The sequence below is a fragment of the Aquarana catesbeiana genome, linkage group LG06, assembly GCF_042186555.1.
Source record: "Aquarana catesbeiana isolate 2022-GZ linkage group LG06, ASM4218655v1, whole genome shotgun sequence".
NCBI lineage: Eukaryota > Metazoa > Chordata > Amphibia > Anura > Ranidae > Aquarana > Aquarana catesbeiana.
Window position 1 is genome coordinate 393,713,419 of NC_133329.1, and position 27,811 is coordinate 393,741,229.

General features: G+C 44.1%; 1 protein-coding gene across 1 annotated transcript in view; it reads right to left on the minus strand.

Moving 5' to 3' along the window:
- Positions 1–8,141: 8,141 nt before the first annotated feature.
- Positions 8,142–27,811, minus strand: part of NHEJ1 (non-homologous end joining factor 1) — a 231,936-nt gene continuing 212,266 nt past the window's right edge. The window contains exons 6-8 of the mRNA XM_073634364.1: positions 22,183–22,294; positions 18,288–18,409; positions 8,142–11,921 (exon numbers count right to left, since the gene is read on the minus strand). Coding sequence (XP_073490465.1) covers positions 11,829–11,921; positions 18,288–18,409; positions 22,183–22,294 — 327 coding nt within the window. The 3' untranslated portion in view covers positions 8,142–11,828. The remainder of the gene's footprint in view (positions 11,922–18,287; positions 18,410–22,182; positions 22,295–27,811) is intronic.

The following is a 27,811-nucleotide window of genomic DNA, read 5'->3' on the forward strand; positions in this document are numbered from 1 at the left end:
ATTGTGTATGGAGTGCATATTCTGTTCATATTGTATGTCATACCTAGTTTTTATCTTTTTGTCCTTTCCCGTTTTTTAATATAATATTTTTGAAATAAAAACAATACTTTTAATAATATAGTATCTTTATTGTGCCTATAAAGTCTTGGTGCCTGCCCACACTTTTCTTGTTTTCCCAATCTATTCATATTAGACGTGGCACACATAATTATTCTGTATCCGCATGACCACTATGCGATGATACATATATTATCCATTTCAAAGTTATACTAAAGTCTTGTTTTTTTTTTTTTGTTTAAAAATAAACATGTTATACTTACCTCCTCTGTGTGATGGTTTTGCACAGAGCAGCCCCGATCCTCCTCTTCCGGGGTCCCCCCTCAGACACTCCTGGCCCTTCCCTCCTGCCGAGTGCCCCCACAGCAAGCAGCTTACTACGGGGGCACCCGAGCCGCTGCTCTGTGTGTCCATTCAGACAGAGAACTGAGGCTTGGCCCTGCCCCCCCTCTCTCTTCTCATTGGATCACTGACTTTGATTGGCTCCCGTTGCTGTCTCAGCCAATGAGAAGGGAGAGTCCCGGGCAGCTGAGACTCTCGTGCAACATCGCTGGATCAAGATGAGGCTCAAGAAAGGTATTAGGGGGGCTGCTGCACACAGAAGGCTTTTTATCTTAATGCATAGAATGCGACCTACTGCCTTTACAACCACTTAAAAAAATGGCACTAACATACTTAACCCCTTCAATACCGGGCACTTTCACCCCCTTCCTGCCCAGGCCAATTTTCAGCTTTTAGCGCTGTCACACTTTGAATGACAATTGCGCGGTCATGCAACACTGTACCCAAATGAAATTTTTATCATTTCTTTCACACATATAGAGCTTCCTTTTGGTGGTATTTAATCACCCCTGGGGCTTTTTATTTTTTGCTATATAAGCGAAAAAATACCAACAACTTTTGAAAAAAGTTAAATAAAAAAACCAAAAAAAAAAACCAAAAAAAAAACGTTTTTCTTTGTTTCTGTTATAAAATTTTGCAAAGAAATAATCTTTCTTCATACATTAAGACCCCTTTCACACTGGGGCGGTTTGCAGGCGTTATTGCGCTAAAAATACCGCCTGCAAACCGCCCCTAAACAGCCTCCGCTGTTTGTTCAGTGTGGAAGCCCCGAGGGCTTTCACACTGAAGCGGTGCGCTGGCAGGAGAAGAAAAAATCTCCTGCAAGCCGCATCTTTGGAGCGGTGAAGGAGCGGTGTATTCACCGCTCCTTCACCGCTCCTGCCCATTAAAAATCAATGGGACAGCGCGGCTATACCGCGGCAATACCGCGGCTATAGCCGCGCTATACGAGTGGTTTTAACCCTTTTTCGGCCGCCAGCGGGGGGTTAAAACCGCTAGCGGCCGAATACCGCGGTAAAACAGCGCTAAAAATAGCACTGTTTTACCGCCGACGCCCCCTACCGCCCCAGTGTGAAAGGGGCCTTAGGCCAAAATGTATTCTGCTCCATATCTTTGGTGAAAAGAACCCAAATCAGAGTATATTATTTAGTCTGTAGGAAAGTTATAGAGTCCACAAACTATGGTTTATATCTTAAAACAAATCAATCAATCTTGATGTACTGAGGTGTACTGATTGAGGACCAAAAATCCCAGGGCAGTACAAATATCCCCCAAATGACCCCTTTTTGGAAAATAGACAGTCCAAGGTATTTAGTAAGAGGCATGGCGAGTTTTATGAAGTTGTAGTTTTTTTTGTCACAATTTTTTGGAAAATGAAGAAATGAAATAAAAATTTTCTTTTCTTTTTACATCCTGTCACCAGTGCAGCACAACACCATCATATGACCTGTGGGGCAGTGATTAGGGACACTGACTAGTGACAGTATGTTAAAAAAAAAAAAAATATGAATAATTTATTTTTTTACATTTTTTTTTTTTATATACTGTGACCAGCGCAGTATAGTGTTATCATAGTGACACCCTACTATGAGGAAGTGATCAATATTTTTTTTTTGTACACTATGATCACTTATAACAGCGATGACCACTGTTGTAAGCAATAGCTTTTGTGAATGGCATCCATTCAGTCACATTGTGATAGCTATGATTGGTTACAATGGTACAGCACATGGTAGAGATGCACTGTGATTGGCCATAGCTCCCAACTGTCCCTGATTTCGAGGGACTGTCCCTGATTTTGAGCAATGTCCCTCTGTCCCTCATTCCTCCTCATTTGTCCCTCATTTTGGTCTGATCTATATACAGTCAGGTCCATAAATATTGGGACATCAACACAATTCTAATCTTTTTTTTGGCTCTATAAACCACCGCAATGGATTTGAAATAAAAATTAACAAGATGTGCTTTAACTGCAGACTTTCAGCTGCTTTAATTTGAAGGTATTTACATCCAAATCAGGTGAACGGTGTAGGAATTACAACAGTTTGTATATGTGCCTCCCACTTTTTAAGGGACCAAAAGTAATGGGACAGATTAACAATCATCCATCAAACTTTCACTTTTTAATACTTGGTTGCAAATCCTTTGCAGTCAATTACAGCCTGAAGTCTGGAACGCATAGACATCACCAGACGCTGGGTTTCATCCCTGGTGATGCTCTGCCAGGCCTTTACTGCAACTGTCTTCAGTTCCTGCTTGTTCTTGGGGCCCTGTGATTCCTACTGTATTAAAGTGTATTGTATTTGTACTGTCTACCCTCAAGTTGTAAAGCGCTGCGTAAACTGTTGGCGCTATATAAATCCTGTATAATAATAATAATAATAATTTTCCCTTCAGTTTTGTGTTCAGCAAGTGAAATGCATGCTCAATCAGATTCAGGTCAGGTGATTGCCTTGGCCATTGCATAACATTCCACTTCTTTCCCTTAAAAAAACTCTTTGGTTGCTTTCGCAGTATGCTTCGGGTCATTGTCCATCTGCACTGTGAAGCCCGTCCAATGAGTTCTGAAGCATTTTGCTGAATATGAGCAGATAATATTGCCCGAAACACTTCATAATTCATCCTGCTGCTTTTGTCAGCAGTCACATCATCAATAAATACAAGAGAACCAGTTCCATTGGCAGCCATACATGCCCACTCCATGACACTACCACCACCATGCTTCACTGATGAGGTGGTATGCTTTGGATCATGAGCAGTTCCTTTCCTTCTCCATACTCTTCTCTTCCCATCACTGTGGTACAAGTTGATCTTGGTCTCATCTGTTCATAGGATGTTGTTCCAGAACTGTGAAGGCTTTTTTAGATGTTGTTTGGCAAACTCTAATCTGGCCTTCCTGTTTTTGAGGCTCACCAATGGTTTACATCTTGTGGTGAACCCTCTGTATTCACTCTGGTGAAGTCTTCTCTTGATTGTTGACTTTGACACACATACACCTACCTCCTGGAGAGTGTTCTTGATCTGGCCAACTGTTGTGAAGGGTGTTTTCTTCACCAGGGAAAGAATTCTTCGGTCATCCACCACAGTTGTTTTCCGTGGTCTTTCTGGGTCTTTTGGTGTTGCTGAGCTCACCTGTGCGTTCTTTCTTTTTAAGGATGTTCCAAACAGTTGATTTGGCCACACCTAATGTTTTTGCTATCTCTCTGATGGGTTTGTTTTGTTTTTTCAGCCTAATGATGGCTTGCTTCACTGATAGTGACAGCTCTTTGGATCTCATATTGAGAGTTGACAGCAACAGATTCCAAATGCAAATAGCACACTTGAAATGAACTCTGGACCTTTTATCTGCTCCTTGTAAATGGGATAAAGAAGGAATAACACACACCTGGCCATGGAACAGCTGAGCAGCCAATTGTCCCATTACTTTTGGTCCCTTAAAAAGTGGGAGGCATGTATACAAACTGTTGTAATTCCTACACCGTTCACCTGATTTGGATGTAAATACCCTCAAATTAAAGCTGAAAGTCTGCAGTTTAAGCACATCTTGTTTGTTTCATTCCAAATCCATTGTGGTGGTGTATAGAGCCAAAAAGATTAGAATTGTGTCAATGTCCCAATATTTATGGACCTGACTGTAGATGTATATAAAATGCACTTTTTTATCTTTCAAAAACAGTTTTCCAGTACTAAACCTTTCACCTGATTTCTAAATTGCTGCATTTGTAAACCACAAAAGCCAATAGAAAAGGAATATTCGTGGTAAAAAAGCACTTGTGGGTTTAACCATCTTGTTTTTTTGTACAATTCTCCTTTAAGGGGGCGTGGCAAGGGGTGTGTCCTATGCCTACATTATTTTTGCTGATAGGTGTCCCTCATTCCCATCTCAAAAAGTTGGGAGGTTTGTAATTGTCTGTATCATGTGATAACTGTGACCAATCACAGAAGTGCACAATGAACGGCATGAATGAAAGCTATTCATGGTGTAAAACTGTCATGTGATTGCTGTTATTTTTCAGAACCGAAAGAGTTTTAATAATCCTTATTACAGATTTTCTCGTTATTTACCTGACCATACACTACATGAGGAGTGCGATATCCCAAGAACTGCCTAGTGGGGGTTCGGAGTGGTGGCAGGCGATACCCATGGGGAAAATACAAGTGATCAGTTGGCTCTATAGCCGCACAGATCACTTTTACACAAATGCCCGGATCCGGTTGAACAACACAGAAACAAGCTCATGGTTGCTACTGCAGCTATAAGATAAGCTTGTTTCAACCTCTCATTAGATATGCCCAAAATGCTGAACTAGCAAAAGCCCATAGAAAAAAAATGACACGGCCATCTCTAGCTGGCTTTGACCCGTTCGTTTTTTTTCCCCCATTGTGAATGGAGGAATCCCCCCACCGCTGAGACATTGTATTCTTACAGCAGCACCTAGAACGTTCACAATAAACTGTTATATGGCTTCAGCTGAGAAGCGGCAGCCACTGAGTCATAAAAGTTTTCCAGCACATCGCTTTGAGAGAAGTTGCTCAAACAATTGACTTCTGTCAACCCCCCCCCCCCCCCCCAGCTGAAGAGGCCAAATTTCGATCAATGTGTGACCACCTTAACCACTTCAATACCGGGCACTTTCCCCCCTTCCTGCCCAGGCCAATTTTCAGCTTTTAGCGCTGTCGCACTTTGAATGACAATTGCGCGGTCGTGCAACACTGTACCCATAGTACAATTTTATCACTTTGTTCCCACAAATAGAGCTTTCTTTGGGTGGTATTTGATCACCTCTGTGGTTTTTTATTTTTTGTTAAAAAAAAATTAAAAAGACCGAATTTTTTTTTAAAATATACAAAACCGTTTTATATTTTGTTAATAAATTTTGCAATTTTTCTCCATTGATGTACGCCGATGAGGCTGCACTGATAGGCTGCATTGATGGGCACTGATAAGGCGGCACTGATAGTTGGCATTGGTGGGCACTGATGGGTGGCACTGAAGGGCATTGATAGGTGGCACTGAAGGGTACTGATGGGTGGCAGTAATGGGCACTGGTAGGTGGCACTGATTGGCACCACTGGTTGGCATTGATAGGTGGCACTCGTGGGCATTGATAGGTGGCACCGATTGCTGGCACTGTTATGCACTGGTGGGCTCTGATCTGTGGCACTGGCAGGCGGTACTGGTTGGCACAGATGGGGCGGCTTTGCCTCTTCGGGACCGATGTCCCTTGCACAGAGGCCGGTGATCGGCTTTTTTTTCTCCTCACGCTGGAAAAAAAAAAAAAAAAGATTACCGATCTTCTGTTTACATCACGTGATCAGCTGTCATTGGCTGACAGCTGATCACGTGCTAAGGGGCCGGGATCGATCCCTCACTCCGATCATCTGAATCTCATTGACTCAGTGATCACAGCGCGCCACGCGCGACCCACATGGGGAGCGTGCAAAGGGGAGAACGTCTATTGCCGGCCTCCCGGCAAAATAGGTCCGCGCTGTAGCCGTTATTCAGCTATAGCGCGGATCTGAAGGGGTTAATATCTTTCAGGTTTTTCAATCAGGCTCAGCACCCCATGCGGACTTTACTATGCAAATACAGTCTGCCTAAGAACACCTACTACTTCAGATGTTCCACCCATCAAGGCATTTTGATATTTGCATAACTCCTCCCAAGAGCCCGCCCACTGTTTACATTAGGGCTGTGGACTCTTGAGAGGAGTACTGAGGCAAGGTGCCGGTGTTCTGACGAGAAGTGTCCTCGTATCGGATAGTGTCCGCCCCGTACTGCACAGCGCTTGCACAGTACGGAGAAGGAGATGCCGAAAGTGTCCGAAGTTGATCAGCTGACCATCAGCTGTACACGGCGCTTGGGCACTTATTAGTGATGGCTTTGTAAGAGGGCCCCTTGTGGGCTCGCTTCGTTTGCCACGCTTCGCTCGCCACGCTTCGGGCACGGCCTCGCTGCGCTCGGCATCTATTTATTCTAACTCTATGTTCACTTGGATAGTGGGGAATAAACCTGGACACAGGGCAGAATAAATGCGCAGGCGCCATGTACAGCTGATGATCAGCTGTTCAACTTCTGAGACTTTCGGCGTCTCGTTTGTCCTCCGTACTGCACCTGCGCAGTACAGGGCGGACACTATCCGATGGGGGACAGTATTCGACAAGACACCGGGATGTTTTCAGGAAGCCATGTACAGCCCCCTGTTGGCCCCTCCCACCAGCTATGATCTACCTGCATTACATAGAGAAGCTCAGAGACGCAGTGATGACATCATCGGATTCAAAATAAGGCATGTGATGAAAACATAAGGGCTTCATTTAAAAATGTCATCGGTGTGTTCATGAGGATGAAGGGAAGACAAATAAATAACCAGATTAAGAGTCAGCTTTACAGCTCAGATATAGTGAATTGACATCAATGTTTCCATGAATATTATTTTTAGCAATAATGCCAACCAACAATTCCTTTAATTAGAACCTTGCTCTCACTGGATGGGAGAAGATCTGTAGCAGCCAGATCAGAATCAGATACTGTTGTACCTTAGAAATAATCACCTATCCTGTATGTGCTGCTGCTTAACCTCCTGCTGAGCATGTAAACGCATGTGTGTGTGTGTGTGTGGTAGCAAAGAAGGCGGGCTTTAACGGACATATGCCGTACGTGCATCCATGAGTGGCAGAGCTTTCTGTGCTTAGAGCTCAAAGGGTTTGTAAACCTTTGTGTTTTTTCTTGAAAAACCTCTTGCAGTGCATCAGCCCCCCCCCCCCCCCCCCAGTGCCCCCGTTTTACCCACCTGAACCCTCTTTTTCTCGCGCTGGGGACGAGCACACCAGCTCTAGCCGGTGTCTTGTGTCCTGATTGGCTAAACTGACAGCAGCGCAGCCATTGGCTCCCGCTGCTGTCAATCAAATCCAATGATGCAGATGCTGGGGGGGGGGGCCCGAGTCCGGCATTCGTGTCTATGGACTCAAATGCTGGACTCGGGAGCGCGCCCGCAAGGTAACCCCCTCGGGGAAGCGCTTCTCCTAGGGGGTTATCTGATGTGGGGAGGAGCCGCGAGAGACGCCGGGGACCCCAGAAGAGCAGGTTCGGGGCCACTCTGTGCAAAATGAGCTGCACAGTGGAGGTAAGTATGATATGTTTGTTATTTTAAACCCCCCAAAAAAAATCCCAGCACAGTGACTGAGCTATCCAACACAGCTCTCAGTATCTAGTAATGATCAGGAGGCAGCGGGACCAGTTCCTGATCACGTGACCACTGTGATAGCCAATCACAGTGGTCACATGATCAGACAGTTAAAGGAGTTGTATGCATTCAATGCATTAGGGTGAAAAAACCTTCTGTGCTGCACCAGCCCCCCAGAGCCCCCATTTTTCCTATCTGAGCGCGATTGTTCCAGCATTGAGGACGAGCAGAGCAGCTCTAGCTGATGTCTCAGCTCCTTATTGGATATACTGATATCAGCGGGAGCCGTTGGTTCCCGCTGCTGTCAATCTAATCCAGTGACACGGGAGCCAGGGGGTGGGGGCCGAGTCCTGCTGTCTGTGTCAATGGATGCAGCAGCAGGACTCGGGAGCGTGCCCGCATGAGTGCCTCCATGGAAAGCGACTCTTTGTGGGGGCACTCCATGAAGAGAAAAGAAGGATCGGGGCCACTTTGTTTAAAACCCTTGCACAGAGCAGATACGTTTGACATTTAAAAAGAGGGAGGTAACCAATAAAGCATGGAGCACTGGGACGGTTTACAAAAATGTATGAAATTTATTGTCAGCATTATAAAATCAGAAAGTCGCTGCAGATCTTTCAGAAATATGAAGCGTTGCATAATGTTCCTTATATTTAAACACGCAGGCCTGCGTTCTTCCATAATTAAAGGATAAGTTCACCTTCATGAAAAAAAAAAATTATAAATGCAAATATTTTTGTGGGTAAAACATGGGCATTATTATGTTTTCACAGGAGCCTGCAGAGAATTGCACCATGCTCTATGGATTGCGGGTGCAATGTCATGCTCCTGCACACACTGTACCCATACAGTCATGGCCAAAAATATTGGCAATGTGGTCAGATAATGCATCATTTCGCCCAGAAAATTGTTGCAATTACAAATGTTTAGGCATTCCCATGTTTATTTCTTTTGTTTGTATTGGTATAACACAAAAAAAAGTGGAGAAACAAAAAAGCCAAATCATTTCACGCAAACCTCCAAAAATAGACTGGGCAAAATTATTGGAACCCTCTCAAAACTGTAAGAAATAATTGCATTCCAAGCTTGTGATGCTCCTGTCATTTGTAATCAAACTCACCTGTATCAATTAACAGGTGCTGACAATATGGAAATCACACCGGCAACCAGTTAAGATGGTGAAAAATTGACGCAACCTTCCTGTTGTGTGTCTCTGTGTGTGTCACATGGAGTATGGAGAAGAGAAAGAGCAGCAAAGAATTGTCTAAGGATTTGAGAACAAAACTTGTGGAAAACCATGGACAATCTCAAGGTTATAAGTCCATCTCCAGAGATCTTAATGTTTCTGTGTCCACTGTGCGCAACATTGTCAAGAAGTCTACAGCCCTTGGCGCTGTGGCGAATCTCTCTGGACGTGGCCGAAAGAGAAAAACTGATCAAAGATTGCAACAAAGGATTGTTCGAATGGCAGATAAAGAACCTCGATCAACTTCCATACAAATTCAAGCTGACCTTCAGGCACAGGGTACAACTGTGTCCGCTCGCACTATACGTCGCCATCTGAATGAAAAGGGACGCTATGGTAGGAGACCCAGGAGGACTTTACTGCTGACACAAAAAAACATAAAAAAAGGCAGATTGGAGTTTGCCAAAATTTACCTGAGGAAGCCAAAATCCTTTTGGGAGAATGTGCTGTGGACAGACGAAATAAAATGACAGCTTTTATGTAAAGCCCATCATTCTACTGTTTTCAGAAAAAAGAAATGAAGCCTTTAAGGAAAGTTATATAGTCTCTACAGTCACACATGGTGGAGCTTCACTGATGTTTTGGGGTTGCTTTGCCGCTTCAAGGCACTGGATTGTCCTGACCGTGTGCATGGCATTATGAAATCTGAAGACTACTAAAGAATTCTGGGGTGTAATGTAGGGTCCAGTGTCAGAAAGTTGGGTCTCCGTCAGAGGTGGAGTTGCCACCTCATCCCTTTAAACCCGAACACATATGAATTACACAGGTTCTGTGGATGATTAAGGTGGTAATTCAACTCACTTGGTGCCTTATCTGCAATAAATTTGCCTCAGAACCTGTGTAATTCATATGTTTTCGGGTTTAAAGGGATGAGGTGGCAACCCTAGTCAGAGGTTATGGGTCTTACAGCAGGACAATGACCCAAAGCACACATCAAAAAGCACCCAGAAATGGTTTAAGACAAAGCGCTGGAGAGTACTGAACTGGCCAGCAATGAGTCCAGGACTAAATCCAATAGAGCTCCTGTGGAGGGATCTCAAAACAGCAGATGGGAAAGGAACCCTTCCAATCTGAGAGGCCTGGAGCAGTTGGTTAAAGAAGAGTGGTCCAAAATTCCAGTAGAAGGTGTAAGAAATGTCATTGATGGGTTACAGAAAGTGATTGATTTCATTTATTTTTTCCAAGGGGTGCGCTACCAAATATTAAATTGAGGATCCCGAAAATTTTGTCCAGTCCATTTTTGGAGTTTTGCGTGGAATGTGTCAGATTTGGCCTCTTGTTTTTCCACTTTTTTGTATCATACCAATACAGGCAAAAGAAAGTTGGGTCTCAGTCAGAGGTTATGGGTCTTACAGCAGGACAATGACCCAAAGCACACATCAAAAAGCACCCAGAAATGGTTTAAGACAAAGCGCTGGAGAGTACTGAACTGGCCAGCAATGAGTCCAGGACTAAATCCAATAGAGCTCCTGTGGAGGGATCTCAAAACAGCAGTTGGGAAAGGAACCCTTCCAATCTGAGAGGCCTGGAGCAGTTGGTTAAAGAAGAGTGGTCTCCAAAATACCAGTAGAATGTGTAGGAAATTTCATTGATGGGTTACAGAAAGTGATTGATTTCATTGTTTTTTTCCAAGGGGTGTGCTACCTAATATTAAATTAAGGGTGCCGAAAATTTTGTCCAGTCCTCTTTTGGAGTTTTGCGTGGAATGTGCCAGATTTGGCCTCTTGTTTTTCCACTTTTTTTTATATCATACCAATACAGGCAAAAGAAACAAACAAAAAAATGCCTAAACATTTGTAATTGCAACAATTTTCTGGGCAAAGTGGTGCATTATCTGTCAGAAATTCAGGGGTGCCAATATTTTTGGCCATGACTCTACCTCTGTACAGACTGTCAGCTTCAGAGCTGTAGGAAGTGTGAATGGACTATAAGCGCACTGATCAGCACATTTGTAGTCCATTGAGAATTACAAGCCATCTGCCGCGGTGGCAGACAGGACTTGTAGTTGATCCTTGTAAATGAAATGACGCAGCTGTGCGGGCGGAGCCCCACGCAGGCATGCAGATTTCAAATGTTACAGTGGCTGTGGAGGAGAGGAACCCCTGCCCATTGTCATTGGGGGAGGGGGGGCAGCTTGAACATGTTACTTGTAACACCTAAATTCAGGTGTAACCTGTAACACATTCAAAATGTGAACCAATCCTGTAGGGTGAATTTACACTTACTGCGGTGACAGGCATTTTGCTGAATTGTAAAACACCTGTCACCACAAGGACACACAGGAATCTATGCATTCACACTGCAACACACGCATTTTATCGCAGCACACCGCGTTCAATTGCTTGGCAAGGTATGCTAGTGGAGTGCATCGTATATTGCATTGAATGAAGTGTATGCTTTGTACACTTCAAATAAAGTCTATACATAACCAAAAAAAAGGGAGCCGAGTGACACGCTGGATCGCACACCACACTGCCCCAACGGCAGCCGGCAACGGAGAGCTGCTGAAGCAGTAAAGTGCTCCCGCAGGTCTCTATTGTACTGTGAATGCAGCCTTTCTCAATATTTTTAACATGAAGGAACCCTCAAAAAATGTTCCGGTCTTAGGGAACCCCTTCTAATAATTGCTAGATCTACAGCTCACAACAATGCTCCTTACATTGGTGGTCATTGTGAGGAATATCCTCTTTTAGATAGCTAAAAGGATCACTGGTGCCAGTGGTTATTTGTCAGAGAGACATAAATTGCTCAAGGAACCATTAGCAACCTCTGAAGGAACCCTGGTTGAGAAAGGTTGCCTTAGGGTCTACAAATAACAGGTCACAATCCAAAATTTGCATGTTACCCCCAAGGGGGCTAGAGCTTGGCAGATGGAACCCTAACCTCTGCAGTGTACCATTGATGCCATCTTGTAAAATATTAATGCTGTAAATTCAGTCCATCGAGGAGCCTTTTTTTTTTTTGGACTCCTCTTGTGACGTGTAGTAGGGTCATTGTCATTTGAAGAGCCCCTTTGCTTTCTTCTTCTTGGGTTTGGATACCGTAGATTGGGAGCGTTGTGTCAAAGACAGTACATCAGCCAGAGGAACCTGCAAGGAGCAAAACAGATCAATGTATGATGTGTAGATGATGGAATTCCATATATTTATATAAAAGATGTTCTGTTCTGTATAGTACATTATTGTCTTTACACCTATACAGATATTATCTCAAACGTTTGAATGTCACCATGGCAGGCTAGAAATGTCATCTGAACCTTAAATCTGGTCTTGGCAATTCCGGGTACAATTGGAAAGTTATTTATTTATTACAGGCATTAATAAAGCACCACAATTCTTACAGAGCTGTACATTCACATCAGTTTATGCCCTCAAGGAGCTTACAAACTAAGGTTCCTATCTGACATAATAGACCTATTTTGAACAGGAGCTGATTAACCTAACCAGCAGATCTTTGGAGTGTGGGAGAAAACTGTAGTATCCAAAACTCAGGCAAGCTAAGGGAGAACATGCAAACTCCATGCAGTCAGTGTCCAGGCTGGGATTTAAACTGGGAACCCAGTGCTACAAGGCAGAAATGGTAACCACTAAGCTATCCTGGTGCCCTATCCTGCCTAAACCACTGTGCTGCCCTATCCTGCAATATTGATACTGTAAGTAAACAGAACCTTGTGGCAGTGCCCCGATTATCAGTGCAGCCTCATCATTCCGATCAGTGTAGCTTAGCAGTGCCGCTTCATCGGTGTCCATCAGTGTAGCCTTATTAGTGCCCATCAGTGCAACCTCATCAGTGTCCATCAGTGCAGCCTCATTAGTGTCCATCAGTGTAGCCTCATTAGTGCCCATCAGTGTAGCCTCATTAGTGCCCATCGGTGCAGCATCATTAGTGTCCATCAGTGGCGCCTCATCAGCCCACATCAGTGAATAAGAAAAATTACTTAGTAGCAAAATTCTTTCAACAGAAACTAAGAAAAACTTTTTTCTTTTTTCAAATTTGTGGCCTTTTTTAGTTTATTTAGCAAAAAATAAAAACCCCAGTGGTGATTAGGTACCACCAAGGGGAAGCTCTATGTCTAAAAAAAAAAAAATGAAAACAATTTCATATGGGTAAAGGTGCTGGATGACGGAGTAATTGTCATTCAAAATGTGACAGCCCTGACAGATGAAAATTGGCCTGAGCAGGAAGGGGGTAAAAGTGGTTAAAGTGTAGTTTAGCCTTACACTGCACATTTTGAAGGACAAGGAAGTGCAATTCTGACAGTTGATGGAGTAGATGTCTGTTTTCATCAGATATCTTGATAAGATGATCCATTCTCTCCATCATGTTTAATACATAAATTATGCTGAATGAGAATATTTTATAGCCTTCCTGTGCTCATTCAATTAAATGCCTTCTTTACATGTCTTCACCACAATCTCATACCTACTGTAACATAATCTGAAATATGCTTTATGGCTAAAAGTGGATATCTGACCTTCACATCTATATGAGCTTGTTGGACATCCCATTCCAAGACCATGGACATTAATATGGCGTAGGCTTCCCTTTAGGTCCATAACAGTCTCAACTCCTCTGGCAAGCTTTTCCACATGATTTTGAAGTGTGTCTGTGGGAATTTGTGCCCATTCAGCCAGGTCAGGCATTGATGTTGGATGAGAAGACCTCCTTGCTCACAATCAGTATCCTAATTCATCCCAAAGGTGTTCAATGCAGTTCAAGGCTCCATGCAGGATACTTAGGTTTCCTCAACATCAAACCTATCAAACCATGTCTTTAAAGCGGAGGTTCACACAAAAATGGAACCTCCGCTTTTCTGAACCCCCCCCCCTCCGGTGTCACATTTGGCACCTTTCAGGGGGGAGGGGGGTGCAGATACCTGTATAATACAGGTATTTGCACCCACTTCCGGGCATAGATAGCCGCAGAATCTGCCTTCACTTCCTGATTCCCTTACCGAAGATGGCGGCGGCAGCACCTCAGAGCCGAGCGACAGATTGGCTTCGGGTGCCGACATCGCGGGCGCCCTGGACAGGTAAGTGTCCATGTTTTAAAAGTCAGCAGCTGCAATATTTGTAGCTGCTGACTTTAAAAAAAAAAAAACATTTCGGCGTAACTCCGCTTTAAGAAGATATTGGTTGAGTAGACCTTGCTCATTCCAGTTCATCCCAAAGGTGTTCACTAGAATTAAGTTTAGAGTATTGTGAAGGCCACTTGAGTCCTTCCACCCAAACTTATCAAACAATGACTTTATGAAGATATTGGTTGAGAAGCTCTTGCTCATTCCAATTCATCCCAAAGGTAATCAGTAGGGCTGAGGTTAGGGCTCTGTTCAGGCTACTTTAGTTCCTTCACATCAAATTCCTTAAACCATGTCTTTATGGAGATGTTGGTTGAGAAGACCTGATTCACTCCAATTCAACAAAAAAGTTTTCAGCGGAGTTGAGGTCAGAATTTTGTGAAGGCCACTCGAGTTCTTTCATCTAAAATTACCAAACCATGTCTTTATGAGGATGTTGAAGAAGAAGAACTGGCTCATCCCAATTCATCAAAAAGGCTACTTGAGTTCCTCAATACCAAACATGTCAAACTATGTCTTTATGGAGCTGGCTTTGTACACAGGGGCACAGTCATGTTGGAACAACCTTCCCTATACTGTTATGGAAGAACATAATTGTCTCAAATGTATTTGAATATTGTAGCCTCAACAGGCCCATTTACTGGAAATACCTAAACTCAATCATTTGGAGGGAAAGAGGCTCATACTTTAGGCCATATAGTAAGCGTAATGGCCAGGAGTTCACAAATGTTTGTCTATATAGTGAATATGCAAAATCCAACAAGAAGTGGGAGACTCCCTCAGAATGGCTGGTACAGCTCAATGGGTGTATTGGAGAAATCTTGTCACTGGTGAGATATACAGGAAGCTGGTGAATAGTTTAGTTTTAGATGCTTTCATTTTGATCTCCCCCACACATGTGCTCCATGAAAAGGTGAAGACAAGACTAAGCCAAATCTGTTGGCTTATCACATGTCAGTGCAGTGACAAGGGACCCCTTGTTTTTAATATTGGACAGGGTCAATTCGGTTTGTTGCAGGCTGGTTGGTAAGTGTGCTGGGAATCTTTGTTCATTTTTTGACATGCGTTGCCCTTCCATGTTCTTCTTGCTGCAAATGCCAGTTATAGGTTGAGGTGTTTGCCATTCGTTTGGACAAAGAATGACGTAAACATGCAGGCACTCTCACTGGGCACCCAGGAGATCTGTAAATGTAATGTGAACACATCTCTCTTGTGAATTAAACTGTAAAATAATCTACACACCCAGCACCTTTGGCTTTTTTTTTTTTAATTCACTGAGCAGTCTGCTAGGCCAGCTTAATCACATTTACCTATTTTCCCCCTCTTTTTTTTATTATCCTGAGCGCAGTGACCTGACAAGCCAATACAGTGAGAGTTAAGGCGGTCATACGGGACAGCGGCAGGCAGCAGATCAAAGCATCCTCCAGGTCAGAGTGTCCCAGGTATGGCTTACTGGTGATCAGCAGAGAACACAGTGAAAGTATTATAGCTTAAAGCAGAGTTCCGCCCCCCCCCTTCCAAAAATTAAAAGTCAGCAGCTACACATACTGTAGCTGCTGACTTTTAATATTAGGACACTTACCTGTGCTGGAATCCAGCGATGTCAGCACCCCACCCGATGTTACCATCGGCTGTCGGGTGCTGCCACTGCCATTGACGGTGAGGGAACCCGGCAATGAAGCCTTGCAGCTTCACACCTGGGTCCCTACTGCGCATGTGCAAAGCGCGCTGCGATTTCTGAATGGCCCGGCGGCGGGGGGGCCGAACTTCTCACGTACCTTGTCGTGGCGTGGTCCAACGGAATTGGGAAGGGGTATCTGTCAATAATAGGTACCCGCTCCCCCCGGAAAGGTGCCAAAATGTGGCACCAGAGGGGGGGAGGAATCAGATAAGCGGAAGTTGCACTTTTGGGGGAAATTCTACTTTAAAGTATAGGTAAATCCGATATGTATGACATTAAAGCAAGCCAAAGATTTTGCAATTTTCTTTCCTTCAACCACAGGTTGAAGGAAAGACGCTCAATTCCCCCTTCAACACGGTCAATGTGGATAAGGGAATCCTTCCCACTGCGCTATTCTTTTCTGACAACAGGAGGTTTCCCCGCTGGCAGAATACAGTGATCACAGCTGGTGGCTATGGCCGCGGCTGTGACTGCATGATAAAAAGTCAATATATACTGTATCTCACAAAAGTGAGTACACCCCTCACATTTTTTAAATATTTTATTCTATCTTTTCATGTGATAACACTGAAGAAATGACACTTTGCTACAATGTAAAGTAGTGAGTGTACAGCTTGTATAACAGTGTAAATTTGCTGTCCCCTCAAAATAACTCAACACACAGCCATTAATGTCTAAACCGCTGGCAACAAAAGTGAGTACACCCCTAAGTGAAAATGTCCAAATTGGGTCCAATTAGCCATTTTACCTCCCCAGTGTCATGTGACTCGTTAGTGTTACAAGGTCTCGGGTGTGAATGGGGAGCAGGTGTGTTAAATTTGGTGTTATCGCTCTCACTCTCTAATACTGGTCACTGGAAGTTCAACATGGCACCTCATGGCAAAGAATTTTGAAAAAAAGAATTGTTGCTCTACATAAAGATGGCCTAGGCTATAAGAAGATTGCCAAGACCCTGAAACGGAGCTGCAGCACGGTGGCCAAGACCATACATCGGTTTAACAGGACAGGTTCCACTCAGAACAGGCCTCGCCATGGTCAACCAAAGAAGTTGAGTGCTCAGCATCATATCCAGAGGTTGTATTTGGGAAATAGATGTATCAGTGCTGCCAGCACTTTCCCGAAAGTGTGTCAATGGTCCTCAAAAAAGTATCAGTATCAAAAGTATCACTTAGGTATCCGATTTATCCGCTGCAATGTCGCAGTCCCGCTAAAAATCGCGGATCGCCGTCATAACTAGTAAAAAAATAAAAAAGGCATAAATACATCTCATAGTTTGTAGATGCTATACCTTTAGCGCAAACCAATCAATATAAGCTTATTGTGATTTTTTTTTTACCAAAAATATGTAGCAGAATACATATTGGCCTAAATTAATGAAGAAATTCAGATTTTTTCAATTTTTTGTTTATTGGATGTGTTTTTTTATAGCAGAAAGTAGAAAATATAATTTTTTTTCCAAAATTGTTGCAAATTTTTTGTTTATAGTGCAAAAAAAAAAAAAAAAAAAAAAAAACGCAGAGGAGAGCAAATACCAGCAAAAGAAAGCTCTATCTGCATAGCATACTAACTCATTATGAAATACTCACCTGAGATCGAAGCCCTCACAGCGGTCCCCGTACACTGCTCTGGTCGGTGACATCCCTCCCGGAGTTATTTCCGGCTATCGCAGGTTCCAGCACTGTAATTGGCCAGAGCCGCTATGACGTCACTCCCACGCATTCGTGCGGGAACCGCCCGTAACGGCATGTCAGCTGAAGCAACAGCAGGAACGAGCCGTTGCTTCAGTGCGCATGTGCCGATGACGTCGGCACATGCTGATACGGGGGATATCTCCTAAACCGTGCAGGTTTAGGAGATATCCGGGGTAGCTACAGGTAAACCTTATTATAGGCTTACCTGTAGTAAAAAGTGGTTGTAAAGGGTTTACAGTCACTTTAAAAGGCTACTACACTATGGTACCTTTTACTTTATGCCTTGTGAAGTAACTATCATTAGGCTTGAATGAAGCTACCGATTAAGCTGCTGGTCACTTTAGATGTTTTATGATTGTCCATTGTAAACACCGCTTCTGATGCTCATATATAATAGAATTCTATGACTTTCAATAAACAGACATTTACCAGTCCAGGGATCCAGCCCTGTCTGCTGCGGGGGAAGGTCCTTCACCGGTCTTCGGGTTCCCAGCACCACCATCTTCAATCTGGGAAGCCGGCTGTGACTCCTTTTGTGGCTTCAGAGCCGGCTCCCCACTACGAATGGTTCTGCAGCCCCCGAGGGACTTGCGATGTGTCGCAGAAGGCTGCGGGCTGCGGGGAGGAGGGGGCCGAACTTCCGCTGGGATCACCTAGGACAGGGATATGCAATTAGCGGACCTCCAGCTGTTGCAGAACTACAAGTCCCATGATGCATAGCAAGATTCTGACAGCCACAAGCATGACACCCAGAGGCAGAGGCATGATGGGGAGGTCCGCTAATTGCATATCCCTGACCTAGGAGGTGCTCCCAACAGACGTAGGAGCGGGTGCCTGTCAAAATTAGGAACAACGGAACCTCCAATTTTACCTGAAGTTCCGCTTTAGGTTTGTTTAATCTTCTTCTTCTTTCAGTTGATACAAGAATATATTACTCCTTAAATCACTGTAAATCTATCTGGTGCTAAGCATACAAGCCCCTGGGGACCAGTTCTGTTGGACACACCTGATGGTTCTCAGCCTTCACAGATTCGTTAGGAACTTGTATATCCTCCGCGGCTGTATTGTGTTCTCTCTTCTCTGCACATTGTGCTGGTTCAGGCAGGAATCCTGGGTACTCGTTCACACCTAATCATGGGAACATGCAGAAATAGACATCAACAAAAGCCAGAAAAACACAATACAGTTTTGCTCATAAATTTCTCTGTAATCCAAATGTATCTCTAGCTTACTGTAGCCTTTATTGACAGACCTAGAAGAATTTACCCCCTTCCTGACCAGGTCATTTTTTTGCGATACGGCACTGCGTCCCTTTAACTTACAATTGACGCTGTACCCAAACAAAATTTACTTTCTTTTTTTCCCCACAAATAGAGCTTTCTTTTTGTGGTATTTGATCACCTCTGTGGTTTTTATTTTTTGCGCTATAAACAAAAGAAGAGCGTCAATTTTGAAAAAAACACTATCTTTTACTTTTTGCTATAATAAATATCCCAAATGTTTTCCTCAGTTTAGGCCGATATGTATTCTACATATTTTTGGCAAATAAAAAAAAAAAAAAAAATCGCAATAAGCATATATTTATTGGTTTTGTGCAAAAGTTATAGCGTCTACAAAATAGGGGATGGATTTATGTCATTTTTATTATTATTATTGATTTTTTTTACTAGTAATGGCGGCGATCTGCAATTTTTAGTGGTTCTGCGATATTGCGGCGGACAAATCGGACACTTTTGACACATTTTTGGGACCAGTGACATTTATACAGTGATCAGTGCTATAAAAATGCACTGATTACTGTAGAAATGTCATTGGCAGGGAAGGGGTTAACACTAGGGGGAGATGAAAGGGTTAACTGTGTTCCCTAGGTGAGATCTAACTGTGGGGGGAATGAGACTCACTAAGGGAGGAGAGAGATCCATGTTCATACTTAGTATGAACACACAATCTGTCTCCTCTCCCCTGACAGATCCTGGTTCTCGCTCTGTCATGAGTGATTGCGGGTGCCCGGCGGTCATCGCGCCCGCCGGGCTCCGGGGACAAGCTGCGGGCGCACGCCTCCTACATAGTTTTAAAGAGCCAACGTACAGCTACGACGGCTCGCCCAGGGGAGCCATCCTGCCACAGTATAACTGCGGCGGCTGGTCGGCAACAGGTTAACAAAGACCTGTGCAAGCACAAGCTTACAGCACTCTTTTAAACATTGCATTGGCTGCCTCTAATTAACAAAAGTGCTTTGATCAATTAGGAGCGAACAGTTCTCTGTTCTGCTGCAGCACAGAAAATGGAGAGGTGGAGGCGCATGCTCCAATCTCTCTGCCTGTCCCTGCCCCCTGATTGGCTCAGAGTGGGAGAAAGGAGGAGGGTTGTCAACTCTGCAGACTCTGCTAGTGTAGTGTAACCACTGCACTGGCAGAGAGAGAGAGAGATAGGAGAGAGAGAGAGAGAAAGGAGAGACAAAGGAGAGGGAGAGAGAGAGAGAGACAGAGACAGAGAGACTATCTGCTGACAGCTCACATCCCCTACCACAAGGTCACACCTGGCAGGAATCTGCTGCAGTTTTCTATATAGAAAACTGCCATATTCCCTCTGTTAAATGAAGGAGAGTGTAATTATATATCCTCGACCATGGACATTGTGGTAGCTTGTGATTAAAAGCGCTCAATAGTGATGTGACGGAAATTGATATTGCCTAGAATCTCTATGGCTCCGAGTCCCCTGACCCTTGCTGCCCTCCAAGGGTCAGGGGACACCCAATGGAATCACTGTAGAAAAAAATGAAAAGAGAGCGCACCAACCTTGCACATTACCCAAGTGGTGTTTATTGGTATATACAAATGAAATATACAGTAGTACCTTGGATTGTGAGCATAATTCATTCCAGAACCATGCTTGTAATCCAAAGCACTCGTATATCAAAGCGAGTTTCCCCATAGGAATCAATGGAAACTCAGATAATTTGTTCCAGTGTCACTGCTAGTGTATGCAGTACCGCATGTGACCAGAGGTGGGAGGGGGGGTGCCGGAGAGACTCTCAGATGATCAAAGACCATTCAGACATGCTCGGAGACACTCGGGAACAGTGTTCACGAGCGTCTCCAAGTGTCATTGTGCCCCCGCACCTCTGGCCACATGTGGTACTGCACACCCCAGAGGCTTGAATCCTGCTAGTTTTGTAAGACAACGCTCGCTAATCGAGTTACGATTTTTTTTTCTTAGAAACGCTCAAAAAAATGCGTTACTCGCAATCCGAGGTTTTAATGTACTCACAAACAAGTAGGTCATAAAAACATATTAAAGTCTACAATGGACACAAAGTGCCCAGGTCACCGGGACCATGTCCAGCATGCCGGAGAACCTTCCAGATGGCTGATGCGTTTCGAGGGGTGATCCCCCTCTTCTTCAGAGCCCATGGTCGCTCTGTGTCCATTGTGGACTTTGATATGTTTTTCTGACCTACTTGTATGTGAGTATATTTCCTTTCTTTCTATATACCAATAAACACCAATTGGGTAATGCGCAAGGTTGGTGCGGTCTCTTTTCATTCTTTTTCAATCTTGTGATTATGATGTAGATATATAAGCACGCTATGCATTAAGGAATTTAAACCTATTTTTATATGTATTTTGAATAAAGCTGATGTATTTTATTGTTATTGAAATTGTATGTGATAAATAGAGGTATATTGCCTCTAATTTCCCCATGGGAAACATTTTGTAAACTACAGATATACAACTATGAGGCTACAAGGGTGCCTATAGATGCACCTTAATATACCAGGAACTGCACTGCAAATCTTTATTTCCACTTTTATGGCCCATTCACACTAGAAACTGCAAGTCGCTGCATGTTTTTTCCTTGTATGCATGAAGTTGACACACATTTTTTCTATCTGCATTAATCCTGTGAGGTCACTTCCTTCTTCTTTCTTTCAATGGGCTTCTATGTGCACTGTGATGCATTGCAGTGCGTTTGTATGCGCTTTTTTTGCATTTGGGGTGTGGAAAAATGCAGCAAACTTTTCTGCACTGCAATGGTGTGAACTATGCCCATAGGATATCCTGGATTTTGGACTGTCTATGCAGTTGGAGTGCAGTCCAAAATAAATCCAACTGCATCCCACTGCGCCAGGTGTGAAGGGGCCCTAAGGCAGGAAATGTGAAACATGTACTTTTTTTTTCTGTAATGCAGCACACAGCAACGCATGGGCATGTGTGTTATAGGGGGGGGGGTGCCTTGCCTTCTACTTTACCAGTGTGATAGGGTGCCATTCAAAATAGAAAAAAAAAATCTCCCCAAATAGGAAGATTATCATTATAAGTTAAGAACATGCGTAAAAACCAAGCAGTGCCATAATGTAATTTTTAAAGTGTTACTAAACCCAGTAATATGAAAATAGTTCATTCGCCCCTCACCCCCCTGCCTCCAAAGTGCCCACAGCTTATAAATCATCTTTTTACATACTGCCACTATATACCTTTTTGGATGATCTGTATACCACAGCTACATGATAAACTGCACAGTTTCTCCAGTGCTGAGAGTTCAGGTAGGAGGAGATTTCCACTGCAGCCTGTATACAAGCCCACATGTGTGATGTCATCATCATGTGACCTGGCTAGCTCTGAGAACAAGTAAATGTTCTCTCCAGCATAAAAGACACAACTGAGCATGTGCAGGTCTGTGTTAGCTGGCTTTCCCCAGTGCAGGAAAGAAGGATCTGTGCATACAGGATAAAACAGCATTTTTACATAATGCAGAGGATTAACCCCTTAAGTTCCACAGTGAGTATAACAAGTATGCTATGCTGCATTTACAGACTGATTTTACTGTTGTGGGTTTAGTAACACTTTAACGCACCAAATGTGAAGAGACCTACAAGATTGGCCTGTGTGCGATTTTACCTTCCGCCTCCGGATTCGACTTCATTTCTGCAGCAGTCACCGTGCTATACAATCGCTGCAGACGGTCGGTGAACCCTGGGGAGTTCCATGAGCTGCAAAGTCCCGGGATTTTCTGTTAAAATTCAAATACAGGGAGATTATTAATCAGACTAAAGCAACAAGGGAAAAATAAACTTTTAACATGTTGGCACTTTTAACGTAGAACCCTTGGGAAGGGTCAGAAACTCTGTCAGCTCTTTATTGTTGAATATGTTCCCACTAAGGAGATTTCCATTCTCTTCCTTTCCCATCATAAATGTTATCAGGACAGGAAATAAGAGATCCTCTACTGAACGAGGACACAGCAAAAAAAAAAAATGGAGGGGGTTGGGGGGGGGGGTTGGGGATTGGATGCCTGTGTGCTATGGCCAATCATAGAATTGTAAAAGTGATACCCTGTAAAGGCCTTTAAAGGCCATTTTTAAGGCTTGGAATGTTTGGTATCTATTTACTCGATGCAACCCCACATTTTATATTCTACCAAAAAAAAAACTGGGTATTATATTGTGTTTGTGTGCATTTGAAGTCTACGCCATTTATAAACTATAGACAGCAGGAGTTCATGAGTTGAAAACACTGTTTATTGTTTTTTTGATGAATACATAACTCCACTGGCACTTTTTCAGCATTAAAGAGCCCGGGCTGGTTCACACCACAAAAAAGCACTCCAGATCCGTTCCAGATGCGTTTCTGCATGCGCTTTTTTAACACGTTCCAGTGGATTTTTGATGCGTTTCTGGATGCTTTTTTCTTCTCTTTTACTGTTTTTTTTTTTCACTGTGCTAAGGTCCGATGCGTTTTTCATGAGTTCCAGTGCATTCTGGTGCATTTTTGATGCGTTCCAGTACAGGAAAAATGCTGCACGTTCTACTTATTTTTCTGGAACTGGAAAGCCCTGGAACCGACTGCACGGGTGTGAACTATGCCATTGGAAACCACAGAACCTACTTTCCGTGCGTTTTTGATGCAGAAAAAAAAAACGCACTGGACTACATGTAGTGTGAACTGGCCCTCCCTGTCACCTAACCCCACTCAGTCTCTTTCACCTAAGGAAAGTGAGACATGGAAAATGACTGACAATGCCACAGATCACATAAATCATCCTTTGCTATGTACAATGAACACATATTAGATATATAGATTTATTCCCGCTAGAACATATTCTCTGCTACAATACGAACCCCCATTCTCTGCTTTACTCGTTCCTGTGGATCGGACGCACACAGAGCCGACAATGCTACACAGTATCTTCCATAATATTTCCAGGCAGAATTCCTGAGAATGTAACTTCTCATGGGGGAGTGAGAGATAGGACATGGTGGACAAGGCTGTAGGTTAAAGTGTATCAGCAATGTTTATGATGATAGAGATATCAATATTGGCCAATCATACATTGCTGACAAAAGATTTGCTTATGACTAATCTCATGTCCAGGCTTATATAAAAAAAATCTTCTTAGGCCTCATGAATCAGTGGGAGGAATAGTGCCCCATTGTTGGTGTCAGTGGGAGGAATAGTGCCCCATCATTGGTGTCAGTGGGAGGAATAGTGTCCCATCGTTGGTATCAGTGGGAGTAATAGTGCCCCATCATTGGTGTCAGTGGGAGGAATAGTGCCCCATTGTTGGTGTCAGTGGGAGGAATAGTGTCCCATCATTGGTGTCAGTGAAAGGAATAGTGCCCCATCATTGGTGTCAGTGGGAGGAATAGTGCCCCATCAATGGTGTCAGTGGGAGGAATAGTGCCCCATTGTTGGTGTCAGTGGGAGGAATAGTGCCCTATCATTGTGTCTGTGGGAGGAATAGTGCCCCATCATTGGTGTCAGTGGGAGGAATAGTGCCCCATCGTTGGTGTCAGTGGGAGGAATAGTGTCCCATCGTTGGTATCAGTGGGAGTAATAGTGCCCCATCATTGGTGTCAGTGGGAGGAATAGTGCCCCATTGTTGGTGTCAGTGGGAGGAATAGTGTCCCATCATTGTGTCAGTGGGAGGAATAATGCCCCATCAATGGTGTCAGTGGGAGGAATAGTGCCCCATCACTGGTGTCAGTGGGAGGAATAGTGTCCCATCATTGGTGTCAGTGAAAGGAATAGTGCCCCATCATTGGTGTCAGTGGGAGGAATAGTGCCCCATCAATGGTGTCAGTGGGGGGAATAGTGCCCCATCACTGGTGTCAGTGGGAGGAATAGTGCCCCATCATTGGTGTCAGTGAAAGGAATAGTGCCCCATCGTTGGTGTCAGTGGCAGGAAATGTGCCCCATTGTTGGTATCAATGGCAAGAATAATGCCTCAAGTGCCAGATAAAGGCAAAGTGCTGCATCTGGCCCCAGGGCCACAGTTTGGAGACCACTGGTCTAGGGCAAAGGTCTTTAGCTTGTTAGAAGCAATAAATGGCTAAAAAATTATTAAGTTATTGCCCACAATAACCAGTTTTTTGTTTAATTTTCCCAGAGAATAAAAGACGGCTCCTGACTGGTCACAACTGGTAATAACTTTTTTTAACACTAAGTCAAATATTTCAATCTGCCTGCCAGTGAAGTGTGGAAGGAATCGTGTTTGGGAAGCTGTGATCTCTTCTACTCCCCTACAAAAGCTTGTTAGGCATTGAGAATACAGAGACTGGGGATACAAAAACTATTTCCTCCAACATTCTGCTACAAACAATAAGTCAAGGTTGTTCAAAAGACGCAACAGCTGATAAAACAGAGAAAACCGTCTGCATCGCACGGCCTGTGCTACAACAGCAACTTTGTTGGGCGTGTATATTTTCTTTTTATTCATTTTTTTACTTATATGTTAAATACAAGACACAATGTTTCTGAAGCTTCTTTAAAGTCACAAAGTCACACTAAACACACACTGTTGTCCCTTCTATTTCTGTATGGGGATGATGGCACTGCAATTGTTTTAGTAAAAAAACAAAAAAACCCATCTAAGTACCTTCTTCCTAATCGATATCCAGCTGTCACATGACCCGGCTCTCTCCCAGCCTGTCTGCAGGGAAACATAAGCAGGAGGAGCTTCTAGTTCTCTGCTGCTGGTCACATGTTCAAAAAAACAAAAAACAAAAAACAAAAACAGCCTTTGGAATACAGAGTAAAAATAAGCAATAAATATTAGAGCTGCCCGATTAATCGTAAAAAAAAAGATGGCGATCTCGATTCACCCCCCCCCCCCCACCTCCGCGATCTCCAGGCTGGATTAGCTCGATTTTCCGGATCTCCCCGTCGGAACCACGGAACCAGCGTGGAACGCAAATGGCACCGATATCGGAACTGACGTCAGTCAGCAGAGAGCATAGTGCCAGGCCTGGACTGCGCAAGCGCAATCAACACGCCGCTCGCTCCCGGTGCTCGGGGGCTGGTTATTCATTTAATACAGCAAGGGGCGGATGTATACATTGAACACAATCAACACGATGCTCGGGGCTGGTTATTATAATGGGCGGATGCTTTTCTCAAAGGGGCGAATGCCCTTAATGTATTGACTCACATAGTAATAGATGTAATCCGCCCCTTTGAGACAATGTATAACCATACATCCGCCCCTTTGAGAAAAGCATCTGCCCCTTGCTGTATTAAATGAATAACCAGCCCCCGAGCATCGGGAGCGAGCGGCGTTGTTGATTGCGCATGCACCGTCCACAGCTGATTTTCCTTTTTTAAATGAACCATTTTAAAGAATCGTGATCTTTATTCTAAGCAAAAGAATCGCGATTCTCATTTTCCCCAGAATCGTGCAGCTCTAATAAATATCATCAACCACTTCAATACCGGGCACTTTCCACCCCTTCCTGCCCAGGTCAATTTTCAGCTTTCAGCGCTGTCGCACTTGAGGACTGCGCGGTCATGCTACACTGTACTCATATGACATTTTTATCATTTGTTTGAGACACAGCTTTCTTTTGGTGGCATTTAACCCCTTGGCGCCGAGCGCATGCAAATATGCGGCCTGTTGGCGCCCGGGCCTTGGTGCAATAGTGACAACAGTGCTGTGCCAAGAGCGCGCGCACTTTTTGGTGCGTCGCAAGATAAAAAGTTTGAGAAACACTGCTTTAAGGCCTCGTTCACACGGACATACTACAGTGTACACCTGTCCGAGGGCCGTGTTTACCCAAATGTGGGTGCACAAGGGTTCCATGCATCCCCATGCAAGCAGTCATATTTATGTCAATTGGGACGCAGCAGCTGCATGAACACAGTCACTGCTCCCAAATGACATCCATGCGGGTACATGGTTCCAAACATAAACATTGTGCGCTTAGGGCCCTGTATGTGCACAGCTGACAAACTGGGAGCAGCCGCTGCATCCCATATGGACATGAATAGGACTGTCTGCACAGGGATGCATGGAACACCTGTGCAGGTAAACACAGCCCCCGGATGGATGTTCACTGTAGTCCACAAGTGTAAACAAGGCCTAAGACCCCTTTCACACGGGCGTTTTGCATGCATTTTTCAGGCGCTTTAAAAGCGCTTGTAAAGCGCCTGAAAGAAGCTTCATCTGCAATCCCAATGTGAAAGTCCGAGTGCTTCCACACTGGGGCGCTGCGCTGGCAGGGCGTCAAAAAAAGTCCTGCAAGCAGCTTCTTTTTCAGGCGCTTTAGCGTTTAAAAAAGCGCTTGTAAAGCGCCTGAAAGAAGCTTCATCTGCAATCCCAATGTGAAAGTCCGAGTGCTTCCACACTGGGGCGCTGCGCTGGCAGGGCGTCAAAAAAAGTCCTGCAAGCAGCTTCTTTGCAGCGCTTTCGTGTTTTTGCCACCGGGCTGGGTGCGCCGATGGCCCGAGCCCTTTCACACTGCCAGTGCCCGAAAAACGCCCCAGTGTGAAAGGAGTCTTAAGTGGCGCTTTACCAGCGTTTTTCGGACACTGGCAGTGTGAAATGGCTCGGGCTTTCACATTGGGATTGCAGATGAGGCTTTTTTCAGGCGCTTTTTTTAACGCTAAAGTGCCTGAAAAACGCCTCAGTGTGAAAGGGGTCTAAGAGCTAACTACGGTGGCAAAGTGGCACGGCTGCGCCAGATCATGTACCTAGTAGGTGATCCGACACTTCCAGGTCTGGGGCACACATGCTCTATGCTGGCGGCCCGCTCCCACTGAAGCTGATTGGTGGGTACTGCGGTCTCCCGCCAATCCTTCGGTACAGAGGGAGAATGGCGTTCTCCCTATGTAAACAAGGCAGATCACCGTTGTCAGTACAGAAGGCATGGATCCTGTGTTCCTGCAAAGCAGGCATATGAATCTAAGCCTTCCCCTAGTACAAGCACCTCCCCAACAGTAAGAAAACACTGGCTAGGCACACATTTAACCCTTTGATCGCCCCTGATGTTAACCCCTTCCCAGCCAGTGTCATTTGTACAGTGAAAGTGCATATTTTTAGCACTGATCGCTGTATTAGTGTCACTGGTCCCATAAAGTGTCAAAAGTGTCAGTTAGGTGTCCGATTTTGTCTGCTGCAATATCGCAGTCCCGCTATAAGTCGCTGATCACTCCCATTACTAGTAAAAATAAATAAAACAAATAAATAAAAATATCCCATTTTGCACAAACCAATCAATATACGCTTATTGGGATTTTTTTTTACCAAAAATAT